Here is a 12,715-nt window from a genome sequence, read left to right as displayed (position 1 = left end):
GTACACTGAACTCTGTTTCTCCTCTGACACTGAAGAGTTAGGGACGTACAGTACAGTACCAAAACACTGCTTTAAGATTCAGCCTACATGTACATTTTAATACTGATAAATGTAAATATGATGTGTACGTTCTCACTGGCTGCCATGTTTAATGCCTTTTAAAAACATATCGATGGTCTTAACTGCTGTAGGATTAATAGGCTTACATAGGCCTATGTCATGGTAATTACATTATTGACATTATTGATAGCACAGTATATAAATATGACCTCAATAATTTTGCTAAAATCAATACTGGTCGTTATGTTTTCCTTGCAGGAGGGAGCCTAATAAGTCAGAATATTGACTTTGTTTTGAGCATATTATATTTCTTTTATTTATTTAGAATATTTATCCTTAATATACTTAATATTGAAAAGCCCATTGCAATTCAAAAGGGTACAATTACAATATTATCAAATCACATGTATATCAGTGAAATAAAATGGTCATAAAATATCAATTAAATCATTTACAGCTATTATATCTGGGACAATATATTATCCAGACCAAATGTATTATTATGACAGGCCTACCCTTAAAAATGATGTATACTTACGAGCAATAAAAGTATGTTCGAATTGTGTAAAAAATAATACAAGTGCATTTTCTATTAAATATATTTTATAAAAATACACATGAAATATATGTTATATGTATTTTCATAAAATGTATTTGTAAGCAATGTGCTTTTATTTAAATTATACATTGTGTTGATATAAAATTTATATAATGGCATTAAATACTGCTTAAAGTGCACTTTAGTGTACACAATATGAGAATTAATACGCAAAGTAGTACATTTATAATATACTTCAAGTGTATTAAAATTGTTAAAAATTGTTTAAAACACTTAAAAGCACAATTTAATGCTTTTATGTGGCATTTAAATATAATTTATTTACAATTAATACTTAAATATACTTAAGTTGCCATAAGTTGTTACAAAATGGTACATTAAGTATGTATTTAATTATGTATTTTAATATTAAAAAGTATGTACTTTTCCATACCTAAATACATTAAAAAATGTACTTAAATACACTTTTCTTTTACAAGGGTAGGCTTGTACATATTGTTGCTGTCATAATGCTGACATCCTTCGACCTCCATTTTTTTTTTTTTTTGCATTTTTTAGTTTTTACATTTTTGACTTTTGTTATAATGTGTATCTGGATCTTGTTCTGTTTGTTATATCCAAATTTCCTAATGAATAAACAAATAGAAAGGATCCAAAATGGCTTGGAATATACAATATATATATATATATATATATATATATATATATATATATATATATATATATATATATATATATATATATATATTTTTTTTTTTTTTTTTTTTTTTTTTTCATTTTCCTTTCCATTTTGGAGATACATGTTTTCTTGTTTAACAGCAAAACATAAATACATGAAAACAGCAATCGTATAAAAGCAAGATATTTAAAAACATAAGTCCATAGCTTCCATGTGTGCACCACATATGGATGCCTATCAGGGTCAACTTATGAGAACAGTAGAGGTTATTAAACACGGGACACATCTGGGTCATGCACTACACTACCCAACTGGGTCCCAGTGACCTCCAGTCTGTCTGATTCAATCCCAAAGAAGCATAATGTCTTCTGGAGCTCCTGCCTTTACAGGTCTCTGATTCAGTGTTATGCAGATGGTTTTAATGATATGGCTAATCAGTGTATGCATTTTAGTTAATTTAAAATGTTGAATAAATGTATTTATCTCATTCATTTTATGTTTGAATGTACTTTAGATCATATTTCACATCTTTTACTGAGTTGTTTCTGCTTCAGCTTGACGCTAATGAGACACAAGAAGGGAGGATACACCGGATCAGACCGGATTTTAAGGAGGATCCCTCATTTAAAAATCGCCTTATATCCTACAACCATTCGGCTGTGCACATCCCAACGGACATATATGACGGCTGTGAGTACACACCCCACCACACACACACACACACACATTCACACGCAGTGTATTCCAGTCATCCGTAAACCCACATGGGTTTTTGTTGCATGCATCCCTGGGCATCCCTGCCCAAATTATGTGTATTTTTTACATATTGTTTGATATGACAAGTAAAGTAAAAAAAAAGGTTATAATGCAAAATTCAACACACATTACCTGTATATTTAATAAACATCTAATACAAGAAATATAATTTACTTAAATGTAAAAGTCTCTCTAAATCAGTCTTAAAGTATTCTTCAGTAATCTTTAGGTTAGGGAGCTATGAGGGCTTCAGACTCCAAAGGCTTCAGATTTCATTTCTTGAAGTAGCTCATAGAGGATTTTGAGGTTTGTTTTAGATAATTGTTCGGTATCAGAATCCAATCTCCTTTAAGATTCTGTTTTTAGCTTTTGTATCTCTTATATAATAAATAAAGGCGTTACAGAGGTTTTTTTAGCAATGCCATGGAACAACCACTTTTGAGTCCAGAGAAAACTATTTTTTAAAAAAGATGTGAAAAGATATGTGAAAAAAGGCAAGTAAAAGGCAGGTGTAGCTTTTACCAGATCAAGCTTCACACTCGTATCTCTTACATAAATAGTTCATAAATGGTTCTATAGAAAAACATTTTTATCTTCTTTCATTATCTTTTAATAGTGTAAGTCAATATATAAGTCAAATAAGTAAGGACGTGCATAGGTTTGTATTTAAGTACATAAATAAGTAAATCATACACCTTACACTCTGTGCTATTTACACCAATGGGCATGGTGATCTTGAAATGAGCAATTTTATTTCTGGTGTATTGCTATCTTGGCAATGGAAAACAAAGGTGTGCCACTGACTGAATACAACCTGGACAACAATCAGACCTCAGACATTCACTGCTATGTTGGAATTACACCAGCATGCCCCCAACACAAATGTACCCCGCTTGTTACACACACATCGACAAGCAGCAGTGCACAAGCCCAACTTCAGCATCAACAATAAACAGAATACCAAAAAAAGATTTCTCTGCGGATATGTACTGGACAACTTCACGTAGCTTGGCCATTAAACTAGCAATCTGCCAAAGTCAGAGCACACCTGGCTCTTAAAGGGAATAGCAAGCGACTGATTGATTTATTTTATGCCTTTTTTTTTTGCGTTTTGAACTGCACAAGCCATACTTTTTCCCATAATTTTGATAGCAAAGACATGTCCTAAATCGAGCTGAATGGTATGAAGTGGATTACTCACCTATATATATATCACTAAAGTTGGGCCCATTATGTATGTATATATTAACCACGATGTTTAACAGCCTTTACTTTAAGTAATTTTTGAACATATTTATTCCTCAGTTCATTATAAATTGCCCAACAGAAATAGAAGAAGAAGAGTGCCTTCTGTGGTCATATTAAGTAGAAAAAAATAGAAATAAATACATTAAACAGACGTCAAATGGCCTGGGTGTGAAAACTGTCTTTTAGAGAGCAATTATCTCTATCTCTATTCACTATACAGTACACAGTATATCCTCTTCAGAAGAACAAAACAGCATATACAGCTGTGACAACTATGGCATCCCACACATTGTTGCCATAATGTTGTCTATTTTCTTACAATTGATGCAAAACATTGTTGCAAAACATTGTTACAATGTTGTCCAAAGGTTGCACTGCATATTTGTTATTATCATCAGCAGCCTCATCATTGGGTCTCATTGCCCAGTGATTGTAAAGCAACAATTGGACAACTTTCCAAAATTCAGGTCTTTCATATAATCCATTATCTGATGGGAAAACACATAATATAATTTACAACAACTATTTGAGCACCAAAACAAGAGGTTGTCAGAACATGACGTGTCTGTGAGACTGTGTTTAGCAATATTTGATTTGGTATTGTGTGGTAAAAAAGGTTTTTATCTATATTTCTGATAATTTGATGGTTTTGTAGTGAATGTTCATCAGCAGCAGACATGTGCTGATTGGGATATGTGATAGTGTTTGTACAGAGGTAGCAGGTTGGCTAAGCTATAGAGTCACTGTTTCAGGACGATTTCCCTGCTGGGTCAGCGTCTGGCCCTGCAGTGCAGGACTCCTTCCCTATTGACCTTTCCCTCCACGTTTCTTCACACTCACAGCCGCAGAGGAAAGCGAAATCCAAGTAATAACTTGACCCTCTTGGCAAGTTATACCTTTCACCTTAAGCTATGTTGATAATCAGTGTTGGGAGTAACGGCGTTAAAACTAACGGCGTTACTAACGCCGTTACTTTTTTTCAGTAACGAGTAATCTAACTAATTACTCTGACTGTAACTATAACGCCGTTACCATTTTCGACAATCCGTTACTGCACGTTACTTTAGCAGCTGAATGAACTTTTTTTAACTTTGCGCATACAGACAAAGAGCCCTATCATACACCCCGCACAAGGCGTGTAGCGTGGCGCTTTGCCACCCGTCAACAGTCTATTTTTAGGCCTGGACGCGTCCTTAAAATAGCGTTGGACTTTGGAATATATTAACACCGATGGGCGTGGTGGTCTGGAAATGATGTGTGTTGAGGTAAATTTCTGGCGTGTTTTTATCTTGGCGGCGGAAAAAAGCTTAGCGCGATTGCTCACCCTGCGCTCCAAAATACTCCATACCATCACATCTTTACCACATAAAAATAAAACACACCCAGAGCCTTCAGCAATCAACTATGAAAAAATATATATACTTAAAAATCTGTACTGTAACTATAAATTATTATTAGTTATATTTATTTCTGTCAGTTATAAGGATTTATATTTATGTTTAGTACACAGACTAAATAACTGTAACTAGGCATTCTGCTGTTTAAAAATTTCAACAGATGCTTATTCTCACTCAAATGCTGGAGTTTTGAAATGGAAAATTAAAAGAGAAAATAACTTTGACTGAACATAAATTTATTTTAGTTAACTTTGCTATTATTTAACTGAATTTCACTTTTATATCTGAAAAACAAAGCACATTGTCAATCTGGCGCATGGTGCTGCCCGTCAATTATATAAAACTTAAAACATTTGAAATACACAGAAATATAACGCTATATGTTAGCATTCGTTTCTTATCACCAGGGCAAATTTATTAAAATATTAAATATATTAATTCATGAATTAAAATCTCGTCCAGCGCTCTGAAATGTCAGGCACGCAAAGTGGTGCTTGGCGCAGCGGCGCGGCATTGCGCGCAGAATAACCTCTGTCTTCTAAAAAAAGTTTTTATAAATAAGATCTGACAAGTATACTAAAATTAATGTTATTAAACTTACTAAAGCCAACAAATGTACTGTTAATTAATAAAGAGAAATCAGGCAAAATGCGCTGCGCCTCTCTCTCTCTCTCTCTCTTTCGCAGCGCGGAGCTGAATTCAGCGCGAGGCTATAAATAATTTACAACTCAGTTCAGTTAAATAAAAATAAGTAAGGACCTGTAAGTTAATCAAATATTGTCAAATATAAAGGATAGGTTGAGGTTTTGGTGAGCTGTTTTCATGATTTGAAACTGAAACTAACCGAAACTTTTATTATTCTGCGCAAAAAGCCTGTGATTGTTTTAAATGAGTTTTTTAATGGATTTAAATGAGTTTTTTTTTACGGATTGTTGTTTTTGTCCATTCTTTTGTTTTGTTTATATATACATTTATTTCTTTGAGTGTGGCTTGGTTTGTTTAATTTTTATCCCCAGACGTTGTTTTTTCCGTTTTTTTTTTTTTCAGTATTACATGTCTTAGTAATTTTCTTTGGTCCTGTGGAGTTTTTCGTTTCTTATTTTTTTTTATTCGTTAGACTATATTTTTGTCAACATTTTGGGTTTATTTTTGTTTGTTATTTTTCTAAAAAAATAGTAATTACATCATTTATTTTCTTTATTTATTCTTTATTTATTTATTTTTACAGGGCGAAGTAACGCAATAGTTACTTTTACTGGTAACTAGTTACTTTTATAGTGGAGTAACTCCGTTAGTAACTCAGTTACTTTTTTGGAGAAGTAACTAGTAACTATAACTAATTACTTTTTCAAAGTAACGTGCCCAACACTGTTGATAATGTGGCCTGGTATGATCAGAGCTATGAGCATCAACATCCTACTGAGAGCGCCTTTAAGAGGCAGTGTTGTTGTGCTGCTGTACCTCGCAGGGTTAGGGGCTGATCTTTACACAGTTCAGGGGAACAAGTCTATAGAGTAACTTCAGTCTGAAAGCTGTGGCTCAGAGGCTCATTAAGGTGGAATAAAAATAGAGGCTACTATCATTGATAGCAGCAATCTGGAGTGCTTCTATGTGTTCACAGCATCTTCTATATCAGGGGTTCTCAACTGGTCTCATTAGGTCTCAAAGGGTCATTAGGCTGCAACCCATTTTATAGAATACAAATCAAACAAATTTATTTCTTAAAAATAGCCTTCAAAAAGTGACAGAACAGGCTCCTTCCTACCTGCACTCACTCCTGAAGGCTTACGTTACCTCCCGGCCGCTGCGCTCCTCCAATGAACGTCGCCTTGCTTTGCCAAACACTCACACAAAGCAATCCAGACTGTTCTCATACAGAGTTCCCCAATGGTGGAACAAATTACCCTCCACTACCATATCAGGAGAATCTCTCACTATCTTTAAGAAACTCCTGAAGACAGAGCTCTTCAAAGAGCACTTACTCTCTTAACACCTCTAACACACTAACTACTTCTAACCCCATTTCCTTCTTCCCCTCCTTCACTTCTCTATCCTTTTATTTCCCTTCGACCTCCTTTAAGCCCATCTAAAATGTTTTTCTTAATTCCTTACTTTTGTACTTGACTTTTGTAAGTCGCTTTGGACAAAAGCGTCTGCCAAATGTAATGTAATGTAATGAATTTAAGAGCTTTTTTTTAAAATAAACTGATGAGGAAATTGACATTTACATTTCTAAAAGTTACTACAGTAAAATTAAATATCAGAACTGAACAAAATAAATAAGGCCACAAAATTAGATATTTCACTTCTCTGAATATATCTGTATTCAGAATACATTATTAAGAAACTCTCTCTGTTTCTTTTTCCCAGTATAAAAGACAAGTATAAAAAAGGATTATTTATTTATTTTTTTTAAATAGTGGAGGGTCGATGTTCTATATATTGTGAGGTGTTTTTGGGGCATGTTAGTTGGTTTGGTTCAGTCATGTAATGAAGTGTATGAGCCTTAGTGTTGTGATGGACATTTTATTATCAGACATTTTATTATTCCACATAAAAATCTAAACAACTCAGTTGGAAAATGTGAAAAGCCCAGTCTGTTTAAAACTTGCTACCACTTTAAAAAGTGCTCTGTACAGCCAATTCTTTACTGCCACCAGAGAGTAGAGAACTTACCCACTTCCTGTTCCCTGTGAATGGAGCTAAACTTCTAAAAACTCAAATTAAAAATGGTAATTAGCCAACCAAAATTACAAACTCAACATTCAAACAGAAATACAGTAAAAAACTCAAATAGTGTGAACACACGATTTACAAAGCATCACATAGCCGGAAAAAAAAAAAAACACTCTATAACCCCCCTGCCTCAACTCCAAGAATGGTATCTCCCGCTCCTACACTCCCCAATAACTGAGCTGAATGGTGGAGCTGCTACTGTTTGAGTGTTCTGAGGCTGCTGTTTAAACACTTCTTGCTAGATTTGAAATAAAAATGAAATTAACATTAAACAGAGTAGAATATGATCTCTACAGGTTTTTTTTATCAGGGAAATATAAGATTTCTAATAAGTGTAATATTTTTGTGGGAGAATCTGTTACCCAAACATATCAAACAAACTAAGGTGCTGCCAACCGAAAAAAATCATTAAGCTAACTAACTAGCTAGCTAACAAACCAACTAACTATCTATTTAGCTAGCTAACTAGCTAGCTAGGTAACTAAGTAACTTAGCTAGATTGTTAACTGACTAGCTAACTAGCTGGCTAGCTAACTGACTAGCTAACTAGCTAGATAACTAACAACTAACGCACTAGCTAGCTAACTAACTAGATAGCTAACTAACAAACTAGCTAGCTAGCTAACTAAAAGTGCATTCAGGCAACTAAAAGGTTTTTAGTAGTGGGGTCAATCAATTATTTTTCTTAATCAGCTTTTAAAATGGGTATTTAAATGTGATAAAAAATAAACAGTATTAGACTGGTTAAAAAAAATGTCGCATTCATCCCAACAGTATTTAATGATTGTGATTTTAAAAAAGATAAATGCTAGTAGTCCCTTGTATAGTTTGGGAGGGGGGGGGGGGAATAATTGGATGTTAATAAACCCTAGCCTTATATTCCTCTGTAACATCTTAAACAACTGGAAACAATGGAAAGGAAATGTATGAGAAAGGGAGAGTTGATTCCATATATCCACATAAATAAAAAGTACCTTTTAAAATCAGTTGTCATAAACAATGGCATGTAAATGTAGCTAAATACTAAATAATGGAAAATGGTTGTTGACAGCACTAGTTTTTAGAGGAAATATGTTTCCCAAAGGATCATTAAAAACCTTAAAAGTTTCCTTCACAGTGTCAAACTGATTAACCGCAAAAATCCCTGAAGAATATTGTAATTAAAAATAAAAAAAGGAGGACAAGAAAACATCCTTGGATATTCCAGTTACAGCAAAGCCTTTCAGTGACTGAACGCAAACACTGTTTAACTGAAGAAAATGAGTAGCTCAACATCAAAAGCACACAATGCTGCAAGGCTAGCTCCAGTCCTTTACTTGCCTCCAGTCTCCTCGCTCTAACAATGCTGCTTCGTTTCTGCTCAGCCTGGTCCTGTGTGTTATTTCAGACAGCCTGATGAGTGCTCAGAACACAAGCCCCACCTGAGCTCCCTTCACACAGAGCGGAGCTATTGACTAGCTGACCGGACTGATTAATCAGCACAGTCAACGGCTCTCTGCCGGTTCAATGGCTCCACTGGACGTCTGCGCTCTGAGCTCACGTTGGGCGATACGGCAGAAACATGGCATCATTAACTAAATCAAAACAGAGCTACCTGCAAAGCAGACGATAGCTCCTGACTGTTCTTTACTTCCGTTTTAGTGTCTTTGTTACTCTTGAGCTTCTAAGTTGATTAAGCTGAACAGTCGTGCAGCTGTGCTTAGTGAGGTAGGCCTTTTTAGATGTTAGCGTGGAATGCTGGGATGTTTACTGCTTGTTTACAACTAGTCTGCCATCTGCAGTTTCCCCTCTTTCCCTTAAGTGATATGAATGGGAAGCTCAAACTTTAACAAAGTTATAAATTGTTAACAACAGAATACTTTGCAATTTGAGTGATGCCAAAAAGGACATGATAGTAGCTTGCCAGAACCTGCTTACATAACTGTGTGTGGTTTGAAAGCTGTTGCAGTAAAGGTGTACCAAGACTTATGTTGCTACTGTTCTCTGTTGCTTTCTATAATTGGCCTTGACAGGTGCATGCTTTTGTAATGTTAGAAATAATATTGGTAACCCTTTACTTGCATGGTCCATTTTATGGTCTCATTGATGCTCAATTGAGATTCAAATAACATTCATGTTGAATGTAAATGATTCAAAGGAGAACCTTACCCTACACCTAACCATAACCTTAACCGTTAATCAACTCCAAAATCTAGCCTTAATGCTAACAATAACCATTAATCAACCCTATACCTAACCCTAACTTAACCATTAATCAAACCTAAAATCTAACCCTAACCCTAACCCTTACCTCAACCATTAACCAATCCTAAAATCTAACCCTAACCTTAACCATTAATCAACCCTACACCTAACCCTTACCTTAACCATTAATCATCTCTAAAATCTAACCCTACACCTAACCTGAACCTTAACCATTAATCAACCCTAAAATCTAACCCTACACCTAACCCTAACCTTAAGCATTAATCAACCCTAAAATCTAACCCTACAATGAAACCTTACCCTAACTTTAGTTAACCTTAACCTTAAGTTTAGTAAAATAAAAGTTCAGTGAGGATAGTGGTTATTATTCATTGTTTATCATTATTGTTTTCCAACTGCACTCTGACGAGCTTCGAGAGTTCTAGTCACACACACTGTGTAGCATCACCCTCGCGACCCCCAGGGAGGGTGCTAGAACACCCTTAAGAGTCGCTAACTTATAAGCTGATTTAGAGCATATTTTTTAGTTTTGCTGTAAGTTAAAACATTGCAGTAGAAAATATGTATTATGAACACGTCTTAAAGTATTGTCATGCAATGATTTGCCATATTGTCAACCTCGATCACCCAGAACTGCGAGTGGAATAAAGACGCTGCTGTAGGATGCACCTTAGTTGAGGAATGCAGACGAGGAGATTGTTGTGGGAGTGTGTACGCCGGCGTAATTGTGGCGGTGTTTACTGTGGCCTGACCTTGTGTTGAATGAGACGTGTGCGGAATGAAGCTGAAATGTGCGTCTTACTTCAGGTGGGTGGAAATGCGGGAAGTTTCCTGTGTGAGATGCTTGATTTTGTGTAAGTAATGTTCAGACACGGTTGGATAGAAGCTGAAGAACTTTTGGCAATAATTGCGTAAATGTTTTGGTTTGAGTTTTAGAGGGATAACGCGACTTTGCGGTATTACTACTGGCAAAAGAAGGGACAGGAAACGTCACATTTTGGCTGCTAGTGTGTGTAAGTGCGTATGTGTGTGTGTGTTTATTGTCTTCGACGGGTTTAATGAATGTTGCTGGCTGTCACTCAGGCCATGAGAGGATAGTGATTTTAATCTAACAACACTCAGAGCCAAGCACACTCTCAGTGACCCATAATAAACACACACACATACACATAGAAATAGCTGAGGCCTGTGGCTCCCGTAGGGGAGAAAATTGGATTTTCCAGGATAAAGTGGCACGTCGTTTAGGGGAGGGAAGGAGTGCGTGGTGTGTGTGTGAGTGCTTGTGTGTGTGGCCCGGCTACGGTCTTGAGATGCAACAAAAGCTTACAGTCATTAAGAGAGACAACACTGAATGAAACAAGCCTGGGAAAATAGCTTTTTCCCATGAAGGGGAAAGAGAGGAAATGGAATTTGGTTGGTTTGTTGTGTGTGTGTGTGTGTGTGTGTGTGTGTGTGTGTGTGTGTGTGTGTGTGTGTGTGTGTGTGTGGGTGTGGGTGGGTGGGTGTGTGTGGGTGTGTGTGTGTGTGTGGGTGTGTGTGTGGGTGTGGGTGTGGGGGTGGGGGTGGGTGTGGGGGTGTGTGTGTGTGTGGGTGCGCATACACATAATGTGTTTGGAGGAGTAACAGTACACTATGAATTCCACTTTATAAACAGGAAAAGAAACAAGAAATATTCATAGAATCTATTTCATATCAACACCACTGTAACGAAACCTGTACCTTTGAAATGGTAGCTTGGTCAAAATCTACCCATCTGTAACAAATATGGAGTAAAGGTTAAGTAATTACAGGTATTTGTATACTTTTGAAATACATTTTACATACATAACATTTTATCTCAAAGTACATTTTTAACATTGCATTTGTTTTAAAATTAATTGATTTCAAATATGAATTCCATTTTTTTCCAGTTAGACTCCTCTTGCTTAGATGACAGCTTTACACATCTTTGCTGGATTTTTTCAGTCAGCTTTATGAGGTACAGTAACTTGAAATAGTTTTCATTTAACAGCAGTGCAGAAAGTGTAAAGAGTTAATTACTGAATTATTTCTCTCCCTCTCAAACCCTATCTGGACGGGATTAGTTTCTCAGGGGGTCCAGGGTTAATTTTCTCTTTTACAGGGGTCCTCTGTGATTTTTTTTTTCCCGTCCAGAACGACCATGTACGAGGTTTTCTCAGACATCGCGTCCGACTCACATCTGAGTTTTTCGTCTCCCCTCGCACTTAATAAAATAGCTATTTGTCCACTGCTACGCATTGTAAATACACTTTGGGAGCGAGTTTCCACGGAGATCCACGTAAACACAACAGTGAGTGGAAGTGGAGGAGCTACTGAACGGAATGTCACGTGACCGAAAAATCTTAAAAACTCACTGGTCCTCCTGTTTTTTAATTGCAGTCCAGATGCAAGAGTTTTTTTGCACTGAGTCCCCCTGAAAAACCAATCCCATCTAGATAGGGTTTAGTGTGTTTGAGAGTTAGCTAGCACCAGTTATAAAGTTGTGAAGAGGTAGAGTTACAGGTATACAGTGAATAGCTCTATTTGAGTAATGTTTTAATTCATATTATAGCAAGAAATACTCGACAATATAAAAAAAAAAAAATACTTCAAGAAATGAAGGTCAGTCAGTCAAAAACAAAAAAAACACATCATGATACAACTGGCTTTTATCTGGATTGCCCCAGAAAAGGAAGAGATAGAGTTGCCTCTGTTGCGGAGTTCATCAGAGTTACCAGCCTTTCAGGTTTTCTACATGATTCTTCATGTTCTGTCCTAGTATTGATGATACTATGATGATTTAGTATTCATTTACACTTTAGAATGTAGGTGTTTCCAAACGTTTCACTGGTACTGCATATTCACTGGAAAAAAATGACATTTGCCAAATGAATGTTTAAATTCCATTAAATTCCATATTTTTTTTTGTATATTTAATATTTGACAGATACATATGCTTTTACCTATATTTATCCCTATACTCTAGCTGATGTTTACAGCATGTTAAAGTCTAACTGATGTTAGTTCAATGTTTAACTCCCCCAGGCGAATGTTTCCTACTAGTTTTTCCTTTTT

At 35.8% G+C, this 12,715-nt stretch overlaps 1 protein-coding gene across 3 annotated transcripts in view; it reads left to right on the top strand.

Annotated features, from left to right (window-relative positions):
- The window catches only part of LOC103044147 (voltage-dependent calcium channel subunit alpha-2/delta-1), a 172,238-nt gene that overhangs the window by 71,812 nt on the left and 87,711 nt on the right, over positions 1–12,715 (top strand). For all 3 annotated transcript variants that reach the window (XM_049483429.1, XM_049483427.1, XM_049483428.1), the window contains exon 6: positions 1,853–1,988. In XM_049483429.1, the coding sequence (XP_049339386.1) occupies positions 1,853–1,988 (136 nt within the window). The remainder of the gene's footprint in view (positions 1–1,852; positions 1,989–12,715) is intronic.

This window comes from Astyanax mexicanus, chromosome 9, assembly GCF_023375975.1.
Source record: "Astyanax mexicanus isolate ESR-SI-001 chromosome 9, AstMex3_surface, whole genome shotgun sequence".
Lineage (NCBI taxonomy): Eukaryota > Metazoa > Chordata > Actinopteri > Characiformes > Acestrorhamphidae > Astyanax > Astyanax mexicanus.
Note: the sequence above shows the minus strand (reverse complement) of the source record. Positions and strands in the feature narration are given on the sequence as shown.